This window comes from Panthera leo, chromosome E3 (genome assembly GCF_018350215.1).
Source record: "Panthera leo isolate Ple1 chromosome E3, P.leo_Ple1_pat1.1, whole genome shotgun sequence".
Lineage (NCBI taxonomy): Eukaryota > Metazoa > Chordata > Mammalia > Carnivora > Felidae > Panthera > Panthera leo.
In genome coordinates this window covers 21,724,511-21,752,234 of record NC_056694.1, presented here as the reverse complement: position 1 = coordinate 21,752,234, position 27,724 = coordinate 21,724,511, and the positions used below count along the sequence as shown (strand labels likewise).

The following is a 27,724-nucleotide window of genomic DNA, read 5'->3' as shown; positions in this document are numbered from 1 at the left end:
AAGCAGGCTCCAGGCTCTGAGCTGTCAGCACAGAGCCTGACACGGGGCTCGAGCCCATGAACTGTGAGACCATGACCTGAGCTGAAGTCGGACGCTCAACCGACTGAACCACCCAGGAGCCCCTCATTTTGGACACTCTTATAGGTGTGTGGTATTACCTTACCATGGTTTAAATTTGCATTTCCCTAATTAAACTAAAGATGTTGAGCATGTGTACATCTTTTTTTTTTTTTTTTTTTTTTTTTTTTTTTTTTTTGGAGCGTGTATATATCTTTACTGAGTGAAGTGTCTGTTCAAATTTTTGGCCCATTTAAAAAATAGGTTTTTTTCTCAGGGCACCTGGGTGGTTCAGTCAGTTAAGCGTCTGACTCTAGATCTTGGGTCAGGTCATGATCTCATGAGTTCGTGAGATCGAGCCCCACACCCAGCTCTGCGCTGATAACACAGAGCCTGCTTGGGATTCTCTCTCTTCCTCGCTCTCTGCCCCTCCCCCGCTCGCCCTCTCTCTCAAGATCTCAAAAATAAACAAACATGAAAAAAAAATGTTTTTAAGAATTAAAAAAATAAAAATAAATAACAAATAGGTTGTTTTCTTATGGCTGAGTTTTATATCTCCTTTGTACATTCTGGATGCAAATTCTTTATTGGATACGTGATTGGCTGTATACCTATATCAAAACATACCTTCTAGTCTGTGGTTTGTGTTTTCATTCTCTGAGCAGTGTCTTTTGAAGAGCTAAAGTTCTTAATTTTTATGTGTTATGGACTGTGTTTTTGGTAACTATGACATCATTGCCAAACTCAAGGTCACAAAGATTTCTCCTGTATTTTCTTCCAGAAATTCTACCGTTTTTGCTTTCAGATTTAGACATGAGATCCATTTTGAGTTTATTTTTGTATATGGTGTAGGGTATGAGTGGAGGTACTATTTCCCGCATATGGCTATCCAACAGAATTGTCTTCATACCCATTGCTGAAAATAGATTGACCAGAGTGTATAGATTTATTTCAGGATTTCCTGCTCTGTTACATTGACCTATTTGTCTCTCTTGATGTCACTTGATTACAGCTGCTTTCCAATAAATCTTGAAGTCAGGTTGTCTACATCCTCCAGCTTGGATCTTTTTCTTTTTTCTTTTAATTTTTATTTATTTACTTATTTACTTATTTTTTTTTTAATTTTTTTTTAAACATTTTATTTATTTTTGAGACAGGGAGAGACAGAGCATGAACAGGGGAGGGTCAGAGAGAGGGAGACACAGAATCCGAAACAGGCTCCAGGCTCTGAACTGTCAGCACAGAGCCCGACACGGGACTCGAACTCACGGACCGTGAGATCATGACCTGAGCCGAAGTCGGCCGCTTAACCGACTGAGCCACCCAGGCGCTCCTATTTACTTATTTAAATTTTGAGTAAAGCTCTCTCCCCAACATGGGGCTTGAACTCATGACCCCGAGATCAAGAGTCACACGCTTTATGGTCAGAGTAGCCATGCTCTCCAGTTTTGGTTTTTTTCCAAGATTGTTGTGGCCATTCTACCTCCTCCACAGTTCTATATGAAATTGAGAATCAACTTGCCAATTTTTACCAAACCAAGAAAGGCCAAGCCTGCTGGGGTTTCATTATCCTTGCATTAATTCTGTAAATCAGTTTGGGAAAAATTGATATTTTACCAGTATTGAGTCTTCTGATCCTTAAACATAATATATCTCCATTTATTTAGGTATTCTTTAATTTCTCTCAGTGATATTTTTGTAGTTCTCTGTGTATAGGTTTTACAGATGTTTTGTCAGACTTATCTCGAGTATTTCCTTTTTTTATACACTTTTTAATTGTTTATTTATTTTTGAGAGAGAGAGAGAGTGCATGCAAATGGGGCAGGGGAGACACAGAATCCTAAGCAGGCTCCAGGTTCTGAGCTGTCAGCACAGAGCAGGACTCGGGGCTCAAACCCACGAACAGTGAGATCATGACCTGAGCCACAAACGCTTAACTGAGTGAGACACCCAGGCACCCAGAGTATTTCATTTTTTTTATGCCATTGAAAATGGTTGTGCTTCGGGCACCTGGATGGCTCAGTCGGTTAAATGTCCGACTGTGGCTCAGGTAATGATCTCACGGTTCATAGATTTCAGCCCCACATCAGGCTCTGTGCTCACAGCTCGGAGCCTGGAGCCTCCGTTTGGATTCTCTGTCTCCCTCTCTCTCTGCCCCTCCCCTGCTTGTGCTCTGTCTATCACTGTCTCAAAGACAAATAAACATTAAAAAAAGAAGAAAGAAAATGGTCGTGCTTTTGGTTCCAATTTCAGATTGATCGTTGCTGTTGTATAGAAATGCAACTGATTTTTGGATGTTGCTTTTGTGCTCTACAACCTTGCTAAAGTCACTTATTAAATCCAGTAGCTTCTTTGTAGACGCCATAGAATTTCTGCAGAGATGATCGGTCCATCTGTGAATAAAGACAGTTGTATTTCTTCCTTTTCCCTCTTCTGCATTGGCCAGAAGCTCCAGAAAAATGTTGAATAGAAGAGGTTCAAGCAGGCATTTTTGTCTTGTTCCTGATATTAGAGGAAAACTATTCAGTATTTCATCATTAAGTGTGATATTAGTTGCAAAAGTTTTGTACATGTCCTTTACCATGCTGAGCAAAGTTCCCTTCTATTCCTCGTTTACTATGAGGCTTTAAAAAACAAAACAAACCAACCAAACAAACCAAAAAAAATCCCCCAAAACAAGAATGGATATTGGAGGGGGTATCTGGCTAGCACAGTTGGTAGAGTGTGTGACTCTTGATCTCGGGATTGTGAGCTCAAGCCCCATGTTGGGTGAAGACATTACTTTACAAAAATAAAAATATTAAAATAAGGGGGGCATAATAATGGCTTAGTCAGTTAAGCATTTGACTTCAGCTCGGATCATGATCTCACGGTTGGTGAGTTCGAGCCCCATATCAGGCTCTGTGCTGACAGCTGGTAGCCTGGAGCTGCATCAGATCCTTTGTTCCCCTCTCTCTCTTCCCACTCCGCAGCTTGTGCTCGCTCTCTCTCTCTCTCTCTCTCTCTAAAACAAATGAACATTAAAAAACAAGTCTTAAAAAAGCTTTAAAAAAATTTAAAAAATGGATATTGGATTTTGTTAAGAGCTTTCTCTGCATCTATTGAGATAATCATATGCTTTTCTTTTATAGTTTTATAATATGAGTTATGTTGATTACATTTGTGGAATAATACCACTTGGCTGTGGAATATTGTTTTTATATATGGTTGAGTTTGGCAAAATTTTAAAATTTGTACATTTGTGTTCATTAGAGACATTGGTGTGTAGTTTTCTTGCAATATCTTAGCCTTTGTTACTGGAGTAATGTTGACCTCGGAAGGAATTGGGAAATAGTCTCTCTTCTTTAATTTTCTGGAAGAGTTTGATAGAATTTATATCATTTATTTCTTAAATATTTGGTGAAATAAATGAAGCCATCTGGACCTGGAGTTTTCTTCATGGAACGTTTTTAACCACAAAGTCAAATTTGTAAATAGATATAGGACTATTCAGGTCATCAGTTTCTTCTTGAGTGAGTTTTTTAGTTTGTGTCTTTCAAGGGATTTGTTCCTTTTATCTAAGTTGATGAATTTTTTTTGGCATAAACTGGTTCACATTATTTGCTTACAGTGATATCACATCACCTATTTCTTATTATTACTTTGTGTCTTCTTTTTTCTTGACTAAAAGAATTGTATGAATTGTATTTATTTTCTTGAAGAACAAGGGTCCCCCCCGCCATGGATTTTTATCAATTATTTTTCTGTTTTCTGTTTCACTTACTGCCACTCTGATCTTTATTATTTCTTCTCTTTATTTTGATTTTCATTTGCTCTTCTTTGTTCTAGTGTCTTAAGGGAGAAACTAAGTCCATTGATGTGAGACCTTCTTTTCTAATACAGATATTTAGTGTGCTATAAATATCCTCCACTCCGTTAGCTACATTCTACAAACTGTGGTGTGTTATGTTTTCATTTTCATTTATTCATACATTCTAGTTTTCCTTTTGATTTCTCCTTTGACACTCGGGTTATTTAGAAGGGTGTTCTTTTGTTTCCATTTTTTTTTTTTTTTTCTTATCAGGGATTACTGTCTTCCATTACTTGATTTTCAACATCTTGAAAACTGTTGTCTCATAAATTTTGTGTGTATTTTCAGTTGTTTCAGGAGGAAGGGTAAATATAGCTTTGTTTGCTCCGTCTCAGTTGGAAGCAGAAGTCCTTGTTCCTCATCAAACATTGGATAAATGAATGAATGAATGCAATACATTTGTGTCTATACAAACAGATAGTTTCCTATTTTATTGAGTGGATTATAATCCCTTACTGTCATTGTTTATTTTAATGTTAAAATTATCCTAAGTTTGGTCAGTGAATATAAACCTTTTTAAATATGGAAATGCTCGGTGTGGCGTTTCTCCACCAAAATGAATGGACTGACAATGAAGGTGATTGGCCCTCAAGGAAAAGCAGGGTGCCATTATCACTTGGTCCATTCACACAAAAAATAAGGAAAGAACAATTGATTGTTATTTTTTGAAAGTTTTTTTTAATGTTTATTTATTTTTGAGAGAGAGAGAGAGAGCAGGGGAAGGGCAAAGAGGGAGGGGGAGAGAGGATCTGAAGCAGGTTCCTGTCCTGACAGCAGATAGCAGGATGTGGGGCTGAAACTCACAAACTGTGAGATCATGACCTGAGCCAAAGTCAGACACTTAACAGACTGAGCCACCCACGCGCCCCTGAAGATTTTATTTTTAAGTAATCTCTGCACCCAGCGTGGAGCTCAAACTCAGAACCCTGAGATAAAGAGTCATGTGTGATACCCACTGAGCCAGTCAGGTGCGCCAATAACTGATTATTTTAACAGTGAATGTCTGAGGGACCCAGTAAGGAGCAGAAGCATTCACTTTATTCTCGACACAATAGTGAAGGTACCTGATGGCAAAGGAACGCATTACAGAATGAATGTTATTTGCATCTTTAAGGTAAAGCAAAACCCAGCCAATCAGAAGCCAAGCATATGTCTAGGCGAATCTAGCTCTTGCTGGCAGTCAAGACGGTAACAAGCAAGTACTTGGGAGAACAACGATGTTCCTTGACACACATTATGGAACTCCTTGGAAGAAAAACGACGTTCATTCTTCATCATTCAACAAGTATTAATTCAATGTTTAATGCCTCGTAGGCAAGGCTGTAGGTACTGGGGAATATAACACTGAACTCAACTGTCAGGTCCCCGCTCTACAGGGCCTTACATGCCAGCAGTGTTGGGATAAAATGAGCTAACTCATGAGCACATGTGAAATTCCAGCCACAAATGCTCAAGGGGGTCTTTCCAGGGAGCTGGGTTTCCACCTGAATAGGAGGGGACAAGAGTCCGTGAAGTCTAAGTTAGCATTGGTACTCGAATCCCATCTACGTTGTTATGAGGTCCAGAGAATCCCAGGGAAGGCTTGTCAAAACATTTGAACTGGGCTTTGAAATAGGAGTTTGTTAGGTGGACATAATAGAAGTATTCCATTCAGAAGAAATAAGATGTTTAAGTCGTAGAAGCATTGACAAAACGAGAGAGTAGCAACGATTCAGTATCACTGGAACACAGAATAAGAATTCTCAGAAGGGCACCTGGGTGGCTCAGTAGGTTAAGCGTCCAACTTCGGCTCCCACCAACCCGGTCATGATCTCCTGGTTCGTGAGTTTGAGCCCCGTGTCAGGCTCTGTGTTGTCCGCTCAGCGCCTGGAGCCTGCTTCGGATTCTGTGTCTCCCTCTCTCTCTGCCCTTCCCCCATTCACACTCTGTCTCTCTCCATCTCTCAAAAATAAATAAACATCGGGGGAAAAAAAAGAATTCTCAGAAACTGGGAAAGTTTGGTTGGTAAGAATTCTTAAAGGGCCTTTTATGCTAGGCAAGGAGTTTCAGATAATATCCTATAGAATAGAGAGAATTTTAAGCAGCAGCAATACCTGACCAGATTTGCTTGTTGAAAGATCATTTTGATGGCATTGTGGATATTTGAATAGAGAAAGGTGAACAATGCATGGAAAAATCATTCCTGGGCGCCCAGGTGGCTCAGTCCGTTAAACATCCAACTCGTGATTTCAGCTCAGGTCATGATCTCATGGTTTGTGGTTCCAGCCCTGCGTCGGGCTCCCAGCTGACAGCACGGAGCCCGCTTGAGATTCTCTGTCTCCCTCTCTCTCTGCCCGTGCCCTGCTCACTCTCTCTCTCTCTAAAAATAAACTTAAAAAAAAAAAAGGTTGCTTTAGAAAAATGATTCCTTCACTTAGTAAATATTACTAAGAGCCGAATATATACTAGGCATTGTGATAGATGCTAAAAATGAGAGCAAGGAACCTGGTCCTTGCTCTCCTGGAACTTACAAAGAATCTGGAGAATCAAATATTGAATAAATAATGGCAAAAATATTCCATCACAAATTTGATAATGCTACAAAGAGGTAGAGACTGCCTTTAGAATATGTAATTGGGACAACTAACAGGTGGTGGTCAGAAAGTCCTTCCTGAGGAAGTTCCACGGGGATTGAGAGCCAGTACATGGTTAGCAACAGGCCGGGTCGAGGAGCTGGGCACCTTTTCAAAAATGAAAGGAAGGCCCTTGGGTTATCTGGATTTATGAGCAAGGGGAATGACCAGAGATACCATTAAGAAAACACCATTGGAGCGTCTGAGTGGCTCAGTCGGTTAAGCGGCTGACTTCAGCTCAGGTCATGATCTCACAGTTTGTGAGTTCGAGCCCCGCGTCAGGCTCTGTGCTGACAGCTCAGAGCCTGGAGCCAGTTTCAGATTCTGTGTCTCTCTCTCTGCCCCTCCCTTGCTTGTTCTCTCTCTCTCTCTCTCTCTCTCTCTCTCTCTGTCTCAAAAATAAGCATTAAAAAAAAGCAGAGGAAGAAGAAGAAGAAACCGCAGACTATGTTAAAGATGTTAGGCATTGAGTCAAGAGCCTTGGAAAGTCTTTGAATGATTTGAAGCTAGAGAATAAGATGATTAAGTTTTCATTTTAAGAGAAGATCGCTAAGGATGCTACATGGAGAATGATCTCAAGAGGCGAGGAGTGAACACGTGCAGTGCTGCCCAGCACGTGGGGCGGTGGGATCCCTTCCCAGGATTGGAAGTACAACCTGGTGGAACCATTTTAGGAACATTCTAGAGTTCCTCACGTAGTTAAACGTACACGTATCCTGTGCTTCAGCAATTGTGTTCCTCGTTATTTATCCAAGAGAAATAAAAACATATGTCTACAGTCCACCAGAAAAGACATGCACAAGAATGTTCTTAGCAGCTTTATTCATAATAACCCCAGGCTGGAAATAACCCAAACGTCAATCAACAGAAGATGGTGAACAAGCTGTGCATCCATTCAATGGAATACTTTTCAGTAACAAAAAGAAATTCACTTCTGATGCTTGCAACAACATCAATGACTCTCACTGACATTGAGCAAGAGAAGCCAGGCACAAAGACTTCCATATATATATATATATATATATATATATATATATATATATATATATATATGGTGTATGACTCCATTTATATAAGGTTCTAGAACAGACAATCCTAATTTATGGGGATGTAAGTCAGAAACGTAGCAGCTTCCTGGTGTCAGGTGTGTGTGTGTGTGTGTGTGTGTGTGTGTGTGTGTGTGTTGAGGGGGAGCAGATGAGTGACTGAGAAGGGGCACAAGGGAATATTCTGGGGTGTTTGACGTCTTCTACATGTTGACTGTGGTAGTGGTTACACGAGTGTATTTATTTGTCAAACTCATTGCATTTTGCACTTCACATGGGTGCATTTGTTTTACTTAATACCACAAGCAAAAAATAAAAGAGGGAGGAAGGGAAGAATTTGTGGAGTTTTAGGGGGTGTGCTGGAGATGGCGGTGGAGAAACAGAGGAAGGGACGAATAAGAAAGACGTTTGGAGACCAAATAACTTACGGATGCATTGGATGGGGGGAGGGAAAAGTCAAAACGGATTCTTGGGTTTCTGGCTGGGCAGGTTCAGTGAGCTGAACAGTAACAGTCAGTTACTACTGACCTAAGGAAAACTGTCCCCTTGGAGACATGTTTGTGTGCGGTGGGGGAAGGAGGCAGAGGAGGACGTGAGTCTGAGACTCATCAGTCTAACGTACTTGGCCCCATCATAGTACCTTTAGCCCATTTTCCTCCTCCCTGGCTGGAGTATCAAACCTCCTCAGGACTCATTCTGGCCACGATCTTCTCACTCTGTAGCAATGGGTCTCAAGAAATGGTTCTGCACCCCCGTTCCTCAGCGGATTAGAGATTCAGTGGCTAGGAGCCGTGGGTGCTGGCTGGTCCCACAAAGTGGAAAATTCCCTCTCTCGCCCGGCAGGCACTCACACAAGTGAACGGCATGTTTCTAATCACCAGAGGACCCAATGCCTTACTTTTTTCAGTTTTAATGTACCCGAAAAGTTCTGGGAATGCAATTACCACGTCGGTTGAAGGAGAATTATTGTCTGGTCGTTCGGAACCTGACTGAGAGTTGTGCTGTATTCCGGATAAAAATTTGTCTCCAACATCACTACCGTTCTCGGTGCGTGCGTCATCGGTGGGACACTGCTGGGTCAGCCTGCATTTGTCATAGGGATTCGACCTGCAGTGGCCAGCTTCTGCCTACTTTCCTGAGGTTTCCAGTGGACACTATTCCCAAGCCCTTACCCAGGGAAAGATAGTTTATTTTATGATGCGTACCTTTCTCTTATTTTTCCTTTGAATCAGTCATTGCATACCTCTTTTGAAATGATGTGCTAGGTAGGTTATATTATCTATGGTTATCATTTGGGGAGAGTAAAGGGTGGTGTTACAAAATATTTGTTACCAAAAGGGCCTGTAGAGTCTAAAATGGTTGAGATAAACGAGACTACAATGTAGTGGTTAGTGACCTGGGCTCAGGAGCCAAATTGCTTGGTTTTACTACTACAATTATTGTGACTTTGGACAAGTTAATTATCCTCATCTGTAAAACGGGGAGCACTTTCTTACCTCGTGGGGGTGTGCGAGGAAAACCATGAGTGTTTAGTTAATATTTGTCAAGCACTTACACCAATGCATGACTGGCACGTATTAAGCACCAAATAAATTTTAGTTAAATAAAATAAATACACTCTCCCTGGGAAATCTTCTTCATGTTCATGCCTTTAAGTTCCATCTATACATTATTGTGGAAAATTTTCTAAATTTAAAAACGTTTTGGGGCCCCTGGGTGGCTCAGTCAGTTAAGGGTCACGTCGATGTTGGAACTCACGTTGTGTTTGTAAGTTTGAGCCCAATGTCGGGCTCTGTGCTGACAGCTCAGAGCCTGAAACCTGCTTCAGATTCTGTGTCTCCCTCTCTCTCCACCCTTCCCCTGCTCACGCTCTGTCTGTCTCTGTCTCAAAAACAAATAATGAAAACACTAAAAAATTTTTCTTAAATGTTTTGAGTCAGCTTTGCCTAAAAAATACATATATAGATATATCAGGATGACATTTGGTTAAAAAAAAAAAAAAGGCTTGGGAGGAAAAAAAAATCATTTTCTTTCAAGTACGTAGTTTCCCAAGTCAGGCTAGTCATTCACTCTTCCCAGTGAGAAGAAGAAAGGGTTGAAGAACATATATGTTCTGGTAACCTCAGAAACCAAAGAAACAAGAACCCAAGGAACAAAGACAAATGAAGAAAAGGTCTTATTTAAATTTAAATTCAGGAGCACCTGGCTGTTTCAGTTGGTAGAGCATGCAACCCTTAATCTCAGGGTGGTGAGTTCGAGCCCCACATTGGGGGTAGAGATTACTTAAACATAAAATCTTCAAAAAGTTTTTAAATTGGTACAGATTCTGTTTCATATTATGCTCAGCAAGAAGAAGCGAGAAGTTTCCTGACACAGTTACGTGTTTTTCCCAAGCTTTTTCGTTAAAAAAAAGTTATTGTTGGAAAAGTGTTTCATGTTCTGTACAAATTCTCAAACTGTAAAGTTCAACAATGCGCCACACAAAATATTCTAATATTCATTTAATTAGAAAGTATGCTTGTTGTAGGAATGGCATTTGCTTACTGAAATGAGCAGTGGTAATGAAACCCATTACTGCATACCAGACCTCGTTTCTGGTTTTGTTCTGAATTGATTATGCAAAGTAGAATAAAAATGGTGGCTCCAGTGGATTTAAAGGCAAATGCAATACAGAACCTATTTTCATCCACAACAAGGACTCACAAGTATAAACCTCCAGCCTGAGACCTTTCCTCTGCTGTTCCCTGGGTCCTGGTTTGCCTCTCCTCAGCTTTCAGCTCTCTGGTGAAGCTTCACATTTTCAAAGAAACCTTTGACCACATAATCTATGTTACGTTCCTTCGTTTTACACTTTCTTGGAACACCTTCGTTTCCTTCTGTGTGTTTGTCATCGTTTGTAATTATATACTTTATAGTTTGCTTAAAAAAAAAAAAAAGAAATCTGTCCCATTAGACTTCATCCACCAAAGCAGTTCCTCACAAATGGCAGGGAACCAGGCCCTAACACGGTATCTAGCACACAGTAGGTGCTCAATAAATATTTGTTGCATGGGTGATCTGTCGTTTTGGCATTCTGGTGTATACAGGTGAGATATGGGCTAAATACATGAATTTGAAAGTCTGCATTTGAACAGTATTTAAGTATAAGAGAGTCAATGAGATCACCCATCCCAAGGAGAAAGTGGAGACAGAGAGAGAGAGAGAGAGAGAGAGGGAGAAAGAGTGAGAGAGAAGGAGGTTTGGAACAGAGCCTTGGGGATCCCGACATTTGTTTGGTATAAAGCAGGAGATGCTGGCAGAGGGTACAAAAAAAGGAATTGCCGAGAGGTAAAAAGAAATTTGGGAGAATGGGTTGCCAAGACAGCAGGTAGAAGAGACTCAGTAGGAGTGGCCAGTTGTGGAAATACAGCTAAGGCCTAAGTCAAGACCGGGGGAGAAATGTCACATTGAGTTTGGCAGTTTCAAGGTCAATTGTGACATGCATAAGAGCAATTTGGGGGAGGACTACAAAGGATTTTTTTAAAAAAATCAGCTGTGTAAATGTCAATAAATATTGTTGTCTTCATTGCGTTATGCTGTTATGGAAAATTATTCATAAACCTGGTATGAAAACATACTGTGCTATAAATACATGTTCATATTTTTTAACTCCTAAAGAAATGATGTAATATAATTTTTTAACACTTTAAGTAGAAAGGACCATAAAAGAAAACCAAACCAAATATGCGTTTGTATGGACTTAATGGCAGGGGGAAAATCACTTAGGGTTTATTTGACGGCCTCTACTTTTACATTTTGTAAACCTGATTTTTAAAATCGTGTGTGTGTTTAACATGCTCGTTGTATAAAAATGAAACAAAACAAAAAAGCCGTATACGTTAAAAGAAGAAATTTAAAATCCTCAGAATATCATCAGCTAACGTTTTGGCGCTTATGTTTTAGGACTTTTTGTGCATGCATGCATTCATTCATTAACTTATTACACATCTGCCTCAGAGAGGAGAGGAACTGGGCAGGTAGTTCCAAACTGCCAAACCAGGGAGGTTTGGTTTCTTTTTAATGGGAGAGATTGGGGCATGTTTTAAAGGCAGTGCGAAGAAAGACCTAGTTTAGAAAGAGGGAAACGGGATGCTCCTTAGAGTGAGGTTTCTGCGAAGGAGTGGATTTTAAGCACTGAATCGTTTTTGATTAGGGGGAAGAAAAGCGCTTTGAGGGGATGGAAAGAAAATACACATACACACACGAACACATACATGTATTTTATTGTATCTACGTGTAGGTACTTTGCTGTATCTACCTGTAGGTAAGCAGCAATCTCCCATCGACACTTGGGTATACATTTTCACTTTACTGCACGAATGGAGCGTATTGTATTTACATGCTTCCTGCGGTGTGAGTGAGTTTGGAACCCGCTTCTTCACTTATTCTATTGTAACCACTTTCCCCTCGCCGTCGTCCTTCCTCCCCATCATTTTTGCAGTAGCTCAGTTTTTAAAGCCACCTTAGAGTGTTGGACATTTTGGCCGTTCACGGTTTTTCACCATCGTCCATGCCTGCACTTAACATCTTGACGGTGAAAATATTTGTAGATACCCAGGATTATTTTCGGAACAGAAATCCGTGCCCGTGGAATTGCTGAGTCAAACGGTCTGCAAAACTCGGTGGATAAAAATCGCTTTTAAACCTCCTAGCCCACCTCAGGTATGCATTCTTTACCTGAGGAGGAAGCAGAGGAGCACAGAGGTTAAATTACTGGCCCAAGGTCAAAAATAATTACAAGTGGCGGATTTCAAAAGCCGCGCGGGGTCATCTTGCTGCGGCAGGGGTAGAATTTGCGATTTAGGATTTTTTTTTTTTTTTTTTTTTTTTTGGTGTGTTTCGGTGGGGGAGGGGCCGGGCGGCAGGGAAGGAAACTTGTGTCGCAGCAAAGAAGGAGGAGGAGGAGGGGCGGGACTCCAGTCGGATCGCAGCCGGCAGCGGCGAAAGAGGCTGGGCCCGGGGCTCGGCGGGCTCCCCAGCCTCTGTGCGGGGCGCCTAGGAGGCAGTGAACTCCCTCAGGGAGGTCCGGGCCGCGGGCCGCGGGCCGCGAGCCGCGCCCGGGCGGTTGCCAAGGGCCCGTCCCGTCAGCGGGGTTAGTTGCTAGGACCTCCATCTTGAGGCCGGCGGCCGCGGCGCCCCCGGAAGGGGTTGCCGAGCGGGGCATTCACTTCCGGTCTGGGGCCTGCGGCGGCGGCGGTGGCGGCGGCGGCGGCAGCGGGTCGGTGTAGAAAATGGCGCTGGTGCAGCGGCTCGGGCCTCTCCCCGCGGCGCTGCGGAGGGCTTGAGGCTCGCGAGCCTCACTCGCCGCGCCCCACTTGCTCGTGCACTTTACACACATGAGGTGAGCAGGGCGGGGTCCTCCCTTCGGGCGGGAGGAGCCTGGGGCGCTGCCGCAGGGCCCGCGACCGCGGGCGGCGGCGGCGGCGGGCGTCCCCGAGACCTCGGGCCTCGACGGGGAGGGGGGGGGGGGCGCGAGGGCGCCGCTGCGGAGGCCGGGCGGGAGGCCCGAGGGGCCGCGCCACGCAGCTGGGGCCGGGCCGGGGGCTGCGGCTCGCCCGCGCAGCCCGCCCGCAGTCCGGGCTGCAGCCCCGCAGCTTTGTGAGCACCCCCGGGCTCCCTTCCCCTCCCCCATCCGCCCCGGCGCGAGCCTCTGCCGCAGCAGCTCCGTTTTCACGCGCATCTCTCTCTCCCTCTCTCTCTCCCTCTCTCTTCCCCCCTCCCCCTTTTCTTTTCTCTTGCAGAGAATTGGAAGCTAAAGCTACCAAAGACGTAGAAAGGAATCTTAGCAGGTAAGATGGGCGAGCTTCCGTCTGTCGCCCCATTAATCGTGTATTTGCACTCTGGTTTGCCCTTTCTGGGTTTAGAAGTTCCCCCGTGTCATTTTCTTTCGCACGCAGGGAATAGGCAGACGGGAGAAGAGGCCGGAGGGAATACTGGATGGAGGGATTGCGGGGAGATGCGTAATTACGCGTGTGTTCTTTTCTTTGGGAGAGAAAAAAAAACAGCGAAAAGCAATTCTTGTAAACTTAGTTAAAGCATTCTCACCCTTTTAGAATTTAATTAGGGGACTTGTGCATTAATTACTATTGTAAATGGTTGCAGGCATTGTGTGACTCATGATTGAGGCGGCCCTTATGGCGGGCTGTCAAACTGTTTTGGCTTCCCCGTTATTACTTTGTAACTCAAATTGTTGCCTTTATAAGAAGATACTATGTTCGCATTTTTTTTTTTTTTTTTCGTCCAACACATTGTAGTCAGGCGGATTTTGTTGCACTGGAAACAGTTTTGCCCTTGAACTTGAACAAGCATAAACTGCGTTTTGTTTTCTTTTGAAACTAGGTTTGTGTCTGTGTTTGGTGTGTGCTCTTATCAGCTGGTGGAATAATTAAAAATTTGTTCCCAATGCGTGGTTATCATTTCTATTGGGCCTGAGTGCTGTTGCACTGGTAACTTAAATCATCACCACAAAGGGATTTTTTGTTTTTTTAAACGTTGCCTTTATGGAAATGTTTAGCTTTATTGAGCCATAATAGCTTAAAGCATCAGAGCATTGCACTGTATTTAACTCCTTTTCACATCCATTTCCTCAGTCTTTTTTTTTTTTTTTTTTTTTTTTTTGCCATTTTCTTTTGAATCCTATTGAGAGACTCAGAGAAACTTCTAGATTAACCTTATCAGTGAGCACCTTTCTTTTTCACTTGGCCAGAGTAAAGTAAAATTTCTCCTGTCTCAGGTCTTAATGGAGTTTGTCCTTGACAACTGTAAGTTTTAGGTTTACGTTATGGTGAGGTTAATAACACGGAATTCAAATCATGTGAATATTTTTCACCACGTAAACTCGTTCCAAATTGCTGGTCTTTTGAGTTTTGTAGATAATTAGTCTGTTAAGGTGATCATTAAAAAATCTTTTCAGTTGGTGAGGGTGGGCGTCATTGGCTTACTAAATAAGAGATCTTCTGTTATAATTATGGGGACTGGTTAAAGGAAATTAAGCCTGACATCTCTGACTAAATATCTGTCCTTCGGACATTTAATAAGTTTTGTTGTCAAAACCTTTAAAAAAAAAAATGTTAAGATATGAAACCGTGAAAGAAAACAGGTTGAATTTTCAGCAGCAGAAGGGAGATTGGAGTCTCTTTCTCCTTCCTTTTTTGCTTTGTCAGGTAACTCTATCAGTATAATTTCTATGGAGGTTTTCTGGGGCTTAATTAAAAATTGCCTCTACTGTGGGTGTAATTTTCATACGCTATTCTAGTTGGATAGAACTTAGAGTCTCTGTATGTATGTATCAGAGTTTGAATCCCGGCTCTGCCACTTGCAATATGACCTTGACTCTTGGCAAGTCACTTAGCCTCTCTGTGTAATCTATAAAACAAGGGGTTCGGGCCAGCCAGTTGCTAAGGTGTGTTAGGCCCCTTGGGTTGTATAGAAAGGAGTCCAATGTGACACTTGGCAACAGAGAACTTGTTCAATCCGGTAGGAAGACTGTAATATGTGCACAAGTAACTAATACAAGGCAGATGATGTAGAGGTCAGGCCACCATCTCCTGCCATACTTGAAGATGGAAAAGGAAGGACGAGTATCAAGGAGGTTACAAGGCAGCGTGTACTAAGGACCGTGAGGGGGTAGTGTTGCTTAAAGGTTAAAAGTGTTCCGAGGGGGGAGAGGTGCGATTAGGCGGGCAAATGCTTTCTGTCAACTCCATCTCTGTGCTTCCTTTTTCCCATATAAGGAGAGTGTGTCTGTCTGGAGGCATTTGTGCTCTCCCTAGGAAATCCAGGCATTATCCTGTATTCCTTTAGCAAACATGTCTTCAGCATCTTCTGTGTTCCAAACGCAAGGCTAGGCACCTGGGAGGAGAAGAGAAAGAAGTAGCTTAATGTACTGAATGCGTACTCTGCCTGGCACACTCTTCTCAAGACTTTACGTGGACTCCTCTCATCCCTGGGTCACTGTGTGAGGTGGGTGCCAGTGGTCCTGTTTTACAGGAATATTCCTGCTCTGAGACAAAGGAGGCCACACCACTTAGTAATTGAAGGAGCTGTCAGGCTTTAGATCATGTCGTATCATCTGTTACTAGAGACATGGTTCTTTGCCTTGAAAAATTCGAAAATCTCTCTGAGGAGGCAGAGACACAGGTACATATAATACTTCCAGACCAGAGCTTCTTAGTCTGGGCTCTGTTGATGTTTTGGACCAGATAGTTTATTATTGTGAGGTCTGCCCTGTGCATTGTGGGGTGTTCAGCAGCAATCTGCCTGTAGTACCCCCATCCAGGCGTGACATTCAGAAACGTCTTCGTTGCTAAATGTTCTCTGGGGGGCAAAATCACCCCCACAGCTGAGAACCACTATTCTAGATCTTCATGTTCCCCAAAGATAACCAAACATGCAAATTTTTAATGTTAAGTTAATTTTAACGTGTTTTAGTACTGTGGAAGTCCAAATGTTACTGTGTGTACCCCTGTTTTGAACCCTCCAGTCTCTGAATGTCAACGTCGTATTGCTGTTCTTCGTTCCCTCTGCCAAGTGGTAGATCCTCAAGACAGCGTGCCAGGTAGCGAGCGAGAGTTAGAATCAGCACAAGACAGAAATTTCGTTTACTTACCTGGAGTAAACTATAGTCCTTTCACAGTTGGCCATTAAAATGGTCCCTTTCTGTGGCACCTGGGTGGCTCATTCGGTTAAATGCCCAGCTTCAGCTTAGGTCATGAGCTCATGGTTCGTGGGTTTGAGCCCTGCGTCGGGCTGTGCCGACGGCTCGGAGCCTGAAGCCTGCTTTGGATTCTGTGTCTCCCTCTCTCTCTGCCCCTCCCCTGCTCACGCTCTGTCTCTCAAAACTAAATAAACATTAAAAGAATTTTAAATTGTCACTTTATGTCAGTATCATGGGCATTGAAAAGAGGAAACTGTAACATCTAGATGGGGGTGGTCACATTTGGAACAGAACTTTAAAGGATAGAATCACTTTTGAAAGGCAGAGAAAAGGGCAGTGTGAGAACAACAGAACTGAAGGCACAAAATCCAGGAAGTACAGGGAATTTTGAAATAACAGTGGGTAGTTTGGTTGGATTGGCATACAAGAGCAGGGACGGATGCAGTATTAGGTTGAGGACTTTGGGCATAGATCTTTCAGTAGTGTGGAGCTATCATATGCTCTTGGGGAGGGTAGTGTGATACGCTAGAATAATGGTAATTTGTGATGTGGGCTGGAGGTGTGGGAGGCCCGGATTACAGCGGTGGTAGAAAAGGCGTGAGAGTGGGAGATACTGAGGAAGCGTAGTCTGGGATTTGGCAAGTAACTAACCTGGGTTTAGTTGTGAGAGGGGCCTAGACATACCGGGGTCTCTGTGTTGGATGAATGGGAGATTGACTCAGCCTCTGAACAGAATAGAGGTCAGAACAGAAATAGGAATTTGGTGAGAGAAGATAGTAACTTACATTTTTGAGTTATAAAAAAAAATTTTCGAATGCAACTGATCTAATTTTAAAAAATCTTTTGCAGGCCATAGCCATAGAATCATTGGGTATTTAGAGCTAGACCATGACATCAGAGAGACCAGCCAGTATTCTGAGCCCTTCTTTTTTTTTTTTTTGTTTTTTTTTTAAATGTTTATTTATTTATTTTGTGGGAGAGGGGCAGGGAGAGAGGGAGACACAAAATCTCAAGCAGGTTCTGTGGAAACAGCATAGAGCCCTACATGGGGCTCGAACCCACAAACCGTAAGATCATGACCTGAGCCGCAATCACGAGTCAAACACTTAACCGACTAAGCCACCCAGGTGCCCCATGACCCCTGTTTTACAGATGAGAAAGCTATGGTTGAGACAGATCTAGTAACGCAGTCAAGGTTGTATTCTCTCAAGTGACAGATCTGGAATTCCAACAGCCCTCTCAGTTCTATCGAGTTCTTGCAGCTGAGCAATATTTTATTTTATATTGCACAGTAAAAAAATGATAACTTTGGTTTCTCCTTTCGGGAAATGTAAAAACAATTATCTCAATGTATTTTGTGCTCATTCTAGTTAATTTGTTATAATGTAGGGTATATCATCTAAAGTAAAAGTTACATGTTTCATGTTAGCTGATTTCCCCCCCCCCAAACCAGCTATTGAATGCCATCATTTAAGAAAATTTGTTAAAGATGCTGCGATGCCATATAAAATAGCATCTAAACTGGGACATTGTTGTCCGAGGCACTTTTGCCTGGGACAGGTGCTCCATAAAAAAAGACTAGGGACGGCAGGAATGAACCAGGATAGCAGGTCTCCCTAGATGAGGTGGACCCTTCTCTTGTAATTCATCAGCCTTTAGCTGCAAAAAAAAAAAAAAAAAAAAAAAAAAAAGCCTTCTGATTTTTGTTACGCTTTTCTGTTGCCTTCCTGTGATATGGTTTGGAGGCCAGCAAATTCATAATGGTAGGTTTCTTTCTAGTTTAATTTGGCAGCTATGCGGTAAATCAATTGATAGAATAAATGAATCAAACCGTAAGCTTAGTTTAAAAATGCGTAACAACCCTCTGTGGAAAATTTAAATATGAACGTCATTAAAAAGTCTGAGTACTACTCTGTAACCTCTTGTGTTTTTGGCATCTGAAGTAAGTCTGCAAGTAATAATTAAAATCCTTTACAGTTCTCTTTTCTGACTTCAAAAGTACTGCCCATGATTGGAGAGGCTAAAATAGAATGTGCTGTATGTATTCTCTTCAGGCTGTCTTTTGATAGGTCTCTCGCTCAAAGTCGAGAAGATGACCTCCCATTTAAAATTTTTAAAAGGTAATTCTAATCATCAGCAAAATAGCAAGAATAGTGCAGTGAACACCTGTATCTCTTTCTAGGTTTACCCATTATTAATCTTTCGCCATAGTGTTTTATCATGCCAGTTCACGCCTAAGTAAGACAATGTGTACCTCCTAAGAACCAGGGCATTCTGCATAACCATCGCATTGTCATGCACGGGTAAGTTTAACTTTGTTGCAATGCCATTCCGTCCATATTCACATTTTCCCAGTCATCCCACTAAGGTCTTTTTTTTTTTGTTTAACGCTTATTTATCTTTGAGAGAGAGCGAGAAAGAGACGAGAGAGCGGGCATACGAGCACGCACCAGCGGGGGAGGGTTATAGAGAGAGAGGGAGACACAGAATCCGAGGCAGGCTCCAGACTCTGAGCTGTCAGCACAGGGCCTGACGTGGGGCTTGAACTCACAAACCGTGACATGACCTGAGCTAAAATCAGACACTCAACTGACTTAGCCCCCCAGGAGCCCCAGTAATGTCTTTATAAATATGTTGGTTTCCCTCTCTAAATTCCTTAATCCAGGGTTGCTTTTAGTTGTCTGTAATTTCCTTATGTCAGGAGCACTTCTTTATCCTCTCCTTCCCCTTTTTTGCAGGCTTCAGTTTGGATTTTTCTGATGGTTCCTGTAAGATTAGATTCAGTTAAACCTTTTCGGCAGGAATAGTACATAGGTGATGTGTTGTCACTAGGTCACATCAGGCTCCTTCCCCCACTGTTTTTCAACAGATTAACTGAAAGTTGACCCTGTACTTTTACCTTTATGTTAACTCAGTGTTTCTTTTCGTTTTCGGATATGCTGACAATTAGTTTAAACTGAGATACCATTTTAAATAGTTGAGGTTACGATAATTACAGGTCTTCATGCTTAAACTGATCCATTGTAACGATTGTAGCTTTCTTGAAGGGTCATTCTGAAGGTAGCTCCCTAACTGTTAGACATAAAAGTTGCTTGTTTTCAACTATGACCGGTGATAACCTTGGTAAGAAAATGAAACATAGGGCCTGGGCTCGTGATCTGCTTCCTGAAAAAGGATGCCACCAGAACCGAGATTCTCATCCTGGATTCCACACAGGGATACAGATGGCATGAGTTAGTTTGAAAAATTGAATGTGTGCTTTAAAAAAAAATGGACCTTAGCATTTGTCAGATTTCAAAAGGTCATGGCTCCCCAAAGAGTAAGAGACAGTGTGTTACAGGGAGGGTATCAGGGAGCTGAATAGTCTCAACAAAAAGGGAGATTTTAAGATTCAAAGAGAGAAAGTAACATTTGACAGAGGCCTAGTTTCTCTCTTCAAAAAAAAAAAAAAAAACCCACAAAAAACCATGGAAGTAAATATAGTTTAAATGTCTTATGAAGGTGGTCTTATTTTAAAAACGATTTGCATACTCTGGGTGTGTGAGTTGGCTCTGAAGCAGAAATCCTAGCCTTTCTACTCTTGTAACTAGGGGAGAGCATTTTGAATTTGCAGTAGTATGTTGTGTGGCAATGACTCAGCTGACTTCCCGTCTCCGATGGAGCCCTCACAACAGATTGAAACCTGGTTAAGGAATTTTATACTTGGAACCTTACAAGATATTTTCCGCAAACAGCAATTGATTGGATTGGTATAGTAACCAACAAGATTCAACCAAGTCACTTATTTTGCTGTTCTTACTAGTGGTTTTGAGTCAGCTAGCATTTACTGAGCAGCTTGACGCACTGATCGTTGAATATTTTTATAATTTTGACATCTGTATTTTGTTGACTTTGGTCTTTTCTTATTCTTTTGAAGTGTCCCTGCGAAACACAAGGCATTAACGCTGTGTGGTGCTTAAATATGCACCAATCTTAAATGTGATTTTAAGCATGACTCCACTGCTTGATAATTGTCAGAGAAACATGTTTTGCTTAGTATTTCTACTTGTGAAGCTCCAAGTGATGTGAGGTGTATGTGTGCGTGAGACTTTTCCCACATGAAGATAGGAAGGGGCATAGAGAGCATCCTCTCCGCTGCTGCAAGTTAATCGTCCTCAAGCGACAGTTCTGAGCGTGTCCCTCACTATTTAGAAACCTTTCCTGGCTCCCCAGTGACTCTGGAATTTAAGCATACGCTCTTGTCTATGCTCAGCTTCTCTCTCTCTTTAGTGTTATCCAATCTATTCTTGCCCTATCCTCAGCTTTTACTGCAAACGTTTCTGTTAGTTTCTCCGTCCATTTTTTAAATAGCAACTTTATTGAGATACAGTTTACATACCATTAAATCCAACCTTGTAAAGTATACAATCCTGTGGGGTTTAGTATATTCATAGTCGTGCAATTATCACAACTGCCTAATTCCAGAACATTTTTATCATTGCCTAACGCCCCCCGCACCCCCGCCAAAAAAACCCCTGTGCTTTATAGCGATCATTCCCCATTCACTCCTCCATGTTGTAGCATGCATCAGTTTATGGGTGAAAAACATTCCATTGTGCATCTGTAACACATTTTCTCTTTTTTTTTTTTTGTTTTTATTTATTTACATAATTTTTCCACCCAGTGTAGGGCTTGAACTTGCAACCCAAGATCAAGAGTCGCATGCTTCTCTGACTGAGTTAGCCAAGGCCCCAATATACCACATTTTCTTTATCCATTCATCGTTTGATGGGCGTTAGAGTTTTCACTTTAGGGCTATTATGAATAATGATGCTGTGAACAGTCCTGTACAAGTGTTGGTGTGGCCGTGATGTTTTCAGTTCTCTTGGGTGCCTACTTAGAAGTGGCAATGCTGTGGCAGATGGGAATTCTGTGTTTGACTTTCTGAGGAGCTGCCAGACTGTCTTCAAAGCATCTGCACCAGCTCTGTATGACGATTCCAGTGTCTCAACATCTTCACCAACACTTCTTATTCTTTTTTATTGTTGTCATCTTGGTATGAAGTGGTATCTCATTGTGGTTTTGATTTTTTTATTTGCATTTCGTTAATAACTAATAATGTGAGCATCTTTGTGTGCTTATTGGCCATTTGTGTATCTGATTTGGGGAAATCTCTATTCAAATCCTGTGTCCATTTTAAAATTTGGTTCTTGGGGCGCCTGGGTGGCTCAGTCGGTTGAGCGTCCAACTTCAGCTCAGGTCATGATCTCACAGTTGGTGAGTTCGAGCCCCACGTCGGGCTCTGTGCTGACAGCTCGGAGCCTGGAGCCTGCTTTGGGTTCTGTGTCTCCCTCCCTGTCTGCCCCTCCCCCACTCGTGCTCTGTCTCAGAAATAAATAAACATTAAAAAAAAAAAATTTTAAAAAATAAAATAAAATAAAATTTGGTTCTTTTTTGTTGAGCTATAAGGGGTCTTTTTTTTTAATTTTTTTGGTAAGATTTGATTTTTTTTTATTTTTTTATTAAAAAAAATTTTTTTTAATGTTTATTTATTTTTGAGACAGAGAGAGACAGAGCATGAACGAGGGAGGGTCAGAGAGAGAGGGAGACACAGAATCTGAAGCAGGCTCCAGGCTCTGAGCTGTCAGCACAGAGCCTGATGCGGGGCTCGAATTCGCGGACTGTGAGATCATGACCTGAGCCGAAGTCGGCCGCCCAACCGACTGAGCCATCCAGGCGCCCCAAGATTTGATTTTTAAGTAATCTCTTAAAGACCCAAGGTGGGTGTTGAACTTACACAGCCTGGAGATCCAGAGTTGCAGCCTCTACTGAGCCAGCCAGGCACCCCATAAGGGTTCTTTATATATTCTAGATACAAGTCTTGTGTTAGATACACAGTTTGTAAATATTTTCTCCCATTCTGTGGGTTGCCTTTTTTTTTTTTTGATGTCCCTTGAAGCACAAAAGTTTTAAAATTCGTTATGTCCAGTTTACCGTCTTAACCAAATCTGAGTGTACCATTTAGTGACATCAAGTGCATTACATTCACCATGTTGTGCAGCCAGTCACCACCAGCCGTCTCCACTGCCCTTCTCATCTTGCAAAATTGAAACTCTGTACCTATTAACCAATAACTCCCCATTCTCCCATACCCTCAACTGCCGGCAACCACTATTCTACTTGCTGTCTCTGAATTTCACTGTTCCAGGTGCCTCATATGAGTGGAATCATATGTTTTTCCTTCTGTGGTTGACTTACTTCTCTTAGCATAACGTTTTCAAGGTTCATCCATGTCATAGCACATCAGTCAATTGATTTTTGTATGTTGATCCTGTACCCTGCAGCTGTGCTGAACTTGTTTATTATTCCTACTAGTTGGGGTGTGTGTGTGTGTGTGTGTGTGTGTGTGTGTGTATTTAGGACTCTCACTCTATATATAACATCGTATCAGTGAATAGAGATGGTTTTATAACTTCCTTTCCAGTCTCAGTGCTTTTTATTTACTTTTCCTGCCCAATTTTTCTGAATAGAATCTACAGTACAGTGTTGAATAGAAGTTGGCAAGAGTGGACTTCTGTCTCGTTTCTCATCTTGGAGGAAAAGCATTCAGTCCTAACCATTATGTATGTTATGAGCTGGCAGCTTTTTGTAGATGGCCTTTATCAGGTTAAGGAAGTTTCCTTCTATTTCTAGTTTGAGTGTTTTAACTTGTCATGAAATGATGGATTTTGTCAAATGCTTTTTCTGTGTCTAGTGAGATCACCATGTCGTTTTTGCCCATTGTTCCATTACACTGTTGTATTACATCGATTTTCATATGCTAAACCAACCTTGCATTCCAGGGACAAATCCCACTTGGGCACTGTGATTAGTACTTTTTATACGTTGCTGGATTGGGTTTATTAGTCTTCTGTTGACGACTTGTGTCTGTATTCATAAGTGTTATTGGTCTGTAGTTTTGATATCTTTGTCTTCTTTTGGTACCTGGTACTTTGGTCTGGTTTGGAATCTAGGGTCTTGAATTGTTGTTCTGGCATCTACCTCATTTTTCATTGTGCTGTAATAATTGTTTTTATGTATTCGGTTCTGTTTTCATTTTGTCTTTTTAATTTTTTTCCATCTTTATAAAGGCAGGATTGACAACTGAAATAATTTCATCCCCACCCCACCAGTGGTTAGCGCATTGCCCTTGTGTGCTGTTGTTTTGTTTTTAAGATACTGAAACCTAACTTTGTGTAAGTCGAATGTGTACAGTGTGCTGATACAATGTTTATATATTGCAGTGTGATTACCACCATAGTGTTAGCTAACACCTCTAATCATGTCACATAATTAGCATTCCTTCTTTGTGCGAACATTTGAGATCTAGTCTTTTAGCAACTTTGAAGCGTATACTACAGTATTGTTGGCTATAATCACTCTTCTGTTCATCAGATTTCCAGAATTTACTCCTGTTCTAATTGCGGGTTTGTATATTTTAACGACTTCTCCCCAATCCCCCCATTCCCTGGCTCCTGGTAACCACCGTTCTGCTTTGTTTCTAGAAGTTCAACTTTTTTTAGATTCCACGTATAAGTGATATCTATAGTGTTTGTCTTTCTCTGTTGACTTCTTTCACTTAGCACAATGCCCTAAGGCCCATCTAGTTATTGCCAATGGCAGAATTTCCTTCTTTCTTTCGGCTGAATAGTATTCCGTTGTGTACACACCCACACACATCCCACATCGCCATCATTCACTGATGGACACTTAGGTTGTTTCCATATCTTGGCTATTGTGAATCATGCTGCAGTAAACATGGGAGTGCAGGTATCTTTTTGATATCTTGTTTATATTTCCTTTGGAAATATACCCAGAAGTGGGATCACTGGGTTGTATTTTTAATTTTTTTGTAAGTTTATTTATTTTGAGAGAGAGAGCACAAGTGGGGGAAGAACAGAGAGAGAATCCCATGCAGGCTCCACACTGTCAGGCACAGACGCAGATGTGGGGCCTGAGCTCATGAACCATGAGATCATAACTTGAGCCCAAATCAAGAGTCAGACGCTTAACCAACTGAGCCACCCAGGCGCCCCTGTATTTTTAATTTTTTGAGGAGCTTCCAAACTGTTTTCCATAGTGGGTTCACCAGTTTAGATTCCCAGCAGTGCACAAAAGGGTTCCCTCTTCTGCCTGTTCTCACCAACGCTTGTTATCTTTTGTCTTCTTGATGAGAGCCATTCAGAGAGGTGCATCAGGTCTGTTTTCTGCCATATGTTCTCCCTTCTTCAGTTTGCACCCTTCCTTGTGTCCTAACCTTAGCCTTATTTAGTACAGGATTTTGGATCTCAGTCTTGTAGCTAATGAGGAGTGTACACTTATTATGTGTGTCCATTAAGCACTTTCTCTGCATTACCTAATTTAACCTTCACAACAACCCTTGGGAGGAGGTATAATTTGAGACTTCTCATAAAGGGGGAGATGGAGGTTTGAGAGAAAAGAAACAAGTTGCTTACACAAGTAGATACTGGAGATTGAAGCGCTTAAGTAGGATCGTCCTTATGTAGAATGTGGGTAGAAGAGTGGAAAGAACACATATTTGGTGGTGGGGATCAGCTTAGAGTGTTAGTAAAAAGCAAGGAAGCAGGAGTTTAATTGCAGTGCCCAGTGCTGGGGAGCACAATACAAGTAGAACTGGTTTTTGCCTTCAGAGCAGCAAGTAGTCCTATTTGGAAGAGTGAGATTAACATCTGAAACAATTAGAAAATGAGCATCGTTTAATTAGAGGTCAAGAGTGAGGTTTGTGTGAGTTGGAAAGAATCCTGAAGGAACTAGTAATTAAGCCTCAGAAGAGTAGAGTTTAGGAGAGTAGTTTAGCAAACCAGGTTTTGGGTCAGCCTTACCCGACTACCATATACCATACAAGTCACTTAGACTTTCTGATCATTGGTTTCTTTAAGTTTCAAATGGGAAGAGCATCAGTTCTGTGTGTCAGAATTGCAGGTTCAAATAGATAATCTCTCAGAGCACTTGCAGACTATGGGGTGCTTCTGTCATTGTGGTGGGGTGTCTGTTCTCCTGTTTCTAATTTCACCGACTGTCCTCAACCTGAGCTTTTTATTTTAAGGGCTTTAAAAAAAAAAAAGTTTATATGTTTAGAGGGAGCGTGGGCGGCGAGGGCAGAATCCCAAGCAGACTCCACACTCAGCGTGGAGCCCACCGTGAGGTTCGATCCCATAACCTTAGAATCAAGTGTTGGATGCTTGACCAACTGAGCCACCCAGGTACCCCTGAGCTTTTAATTTTAAAATAATTTCAGATTTAGAGAAATTTTACAAGAATAGATCAAAGAATTCTTGAGTATCCTTCACCTGTATTCCTCAAATGCTAACATTTAACCACATTTGTTTTATCATTTTCTCTTTTTACATCTATACTGCTTTTTTTCTGAACCCTTTTAGAGTGACTTGGAAGCATGTTGCCTCTTTAGCCCCAAAAACTTTTATGTAGTTATTTCCTAAAATCAACGACATTTCTTAATAACTGTATAGTACCATTATCAAAATTGGGGAAGTAATATTGGTGCAGGTCTTAAGAGTAAAGCTATAGACCTTACTCAGATTTTGCCAGTTGTCTCAATAATGCCTTTTAGAGCAAATAAAAAACAAAACAAAACTGTTCTCATTGGAGATTCAGCCCAGGAACACAGTTTGCATTTAGTTTTCATGTTCAATTAGTCACCGGCATTCTGGAAGTTTCTCAGTCTTTGTTTTTTAAGACCTTGAAATTTTTTAAAGAGTACAGGCTAGTTATTTGGTAGGATGTCCCTCATCCATATTTGTGTGTTGTGTCCTGTTGGTTAGGTTTTTTTTTTTTTTTATTTTCGGGGCACCTGAGTGGCTCAGTCGGTTAAGTGTCTGACTTCGGCTCAGGTCATGATCTCACGGTTCGTGAGTTCAAGCCCTGTGTCGGGCTCTGGGGTGATAGCTCAGAGCCTGGAGCCCGCTTTGGATTCTGTGTCTCCCTCTGTCTGCCCCTCCGCTGCTTGCACTCTGTCTCTCACATTGTCTCAAAAATAAATAAACATTAAAAAGTTTTTTTCTAATTTTTTTTTTTTTATTTTAGAGAGACAGGGAGAGAGAGTGCATGGGAGTAAGGGAGAGGAGTAGAGAGGGGGAGACAGAGGGAGAATCCCAAGCACGCTCGACACCCAGCTCCATGCAGGGCTCGATCCCAAGACTCCAGGACCATGACATGACCCAAGCCTAAACCAAGAGTTGGAGGCCCAACTGACTGAGCCACCCAGGTGCCCCAGGTTATGCATTTTGGGCAGGAATAGCACAGAAGCAGTGTTGTGTTTTGCCTGGTGCATTGTGTCAGGAGGCCGATGATGTTCATCTATGCCGTTACTGGTGACGGTAACTTCAGTTACTTGGTTAAGGTGGTGTATGTCAGGTTTGTAATTGTAAAGTTAGGATTTTTCCTTTTGTAATTAATAATTATATTCTTGGGAGAACTTTGAAACTATGTAAAACATCTTGTTTCTCACCAGGATTCTTGCCTCAGTCAATGGATTGCCAAATAGTGACTTTCCAAGGCCATTATTCTTTCCGTATTTGTTGACATTCTGCTGTAAGATCTTTCCCTTTACCCTGTGCATTTATCCATCCGCGCATTTATTAATATCATTAAGATCTCCCAGATTCTTATTTTCTTTGGTGGATTGTAATCCTTGACTTGAATTATTTGGTGCTCAGATTATGAGGCCAGGGGAAGCCCCCTTCAGGCTTACCCTCTTACTTTTTGAAGAGATCCAGACTCGGTATCACCATCTGGATAATGCATCGCTATCTCTGTCTTATTTTCCCTTCATTCTTTTTTTTGTTGTTAAGTTACTTATTTTGAGAGAGAGCAAGCACTCAAATGCACACACAAGAGAGTGCCAGGGAGGGGCAGAGAGAGAGGAAGAGAGAGAAACCCACACAGGCTCCATGCTGTCAGCATGATGCGCTCAAACCCACGAACCATGAGATCATGACCTGAGCCAAAATGAAGAGTCAGACACTTGACCAACTGAGCCACCCAGGCTCCCCTTCCTGTAATTCTTAACCAGAAGATACGCAGACTCTTCACTGCCACCTGTGCCTCTAAAGCTAAGCTGTCTGTGCTCTATGGTTCAAAATCAGATAGTATCTAGAAATATACATTATTGCCATCCTGATATTTTTTTATTAGTTTGTGTGTGCTTCCAGAATTTCCTTACGCAAATAAAACACAAGGGGATATGTATTTTTATCTCTTCCTATTAACACAAAACATAGTATACTGAATCTTACAGTTTTGTTTTGTTTTTTTTTCCCAACTAACTGAATACCTTCCAGAATCTTTCATACCAGAACATGGGGATCTTACCTGTTTTATAGCTGCGTAGTATTTCATTTTATGGATGTATCACTTTTATTGCACTCCTTCAGTATGTGTGGCTATTAAACTGCCTGTGACTCTA

The 27,724-nt window shown here is 41.8% G+C and overlaps 1 protein-coding gene across 13 annotated transcripts in view; it reads left to right on the top strand.

Annotated features, from left to right (window-relative positions):
* Positions 1–12,419: 12,419 nt before the first annotated feature.
* The window catches only part of TNRC6A (trinucleotide repeat containing adaptor 6A), a 100,092-nt gene continuing 84,787 nt past the window's right edge, over positions 12,420–27,724 (top strand). For 6 of the 13 annotated variants that reach the window (XR_006197853.1, XM_042922275.1, XM_042922266.1 and 3 more), the window contains exons 1-2: positions 12,420–12,945; positions 13,346–13,393. Coding sequence is in view for 9 of the 13 variants with exons in the window: in XM_042922275.1 (XP_042778209.1) it covers positions 12,941–12,945; positions 13,346–13,393 (53 nt within the window). In the remaining 4 variants the exon portion in view is untranslated. Of the gene's footprint in view, positions 12,946–13,345; positions 13,394–17,350; positions 18,564–27,724 lie in introns of those variants that run through there. The other 7 variants (XM_042922267.1, XM_042922273.1, XM_042922272.1 and 4 more) reach the window with 4 other exon arrangements.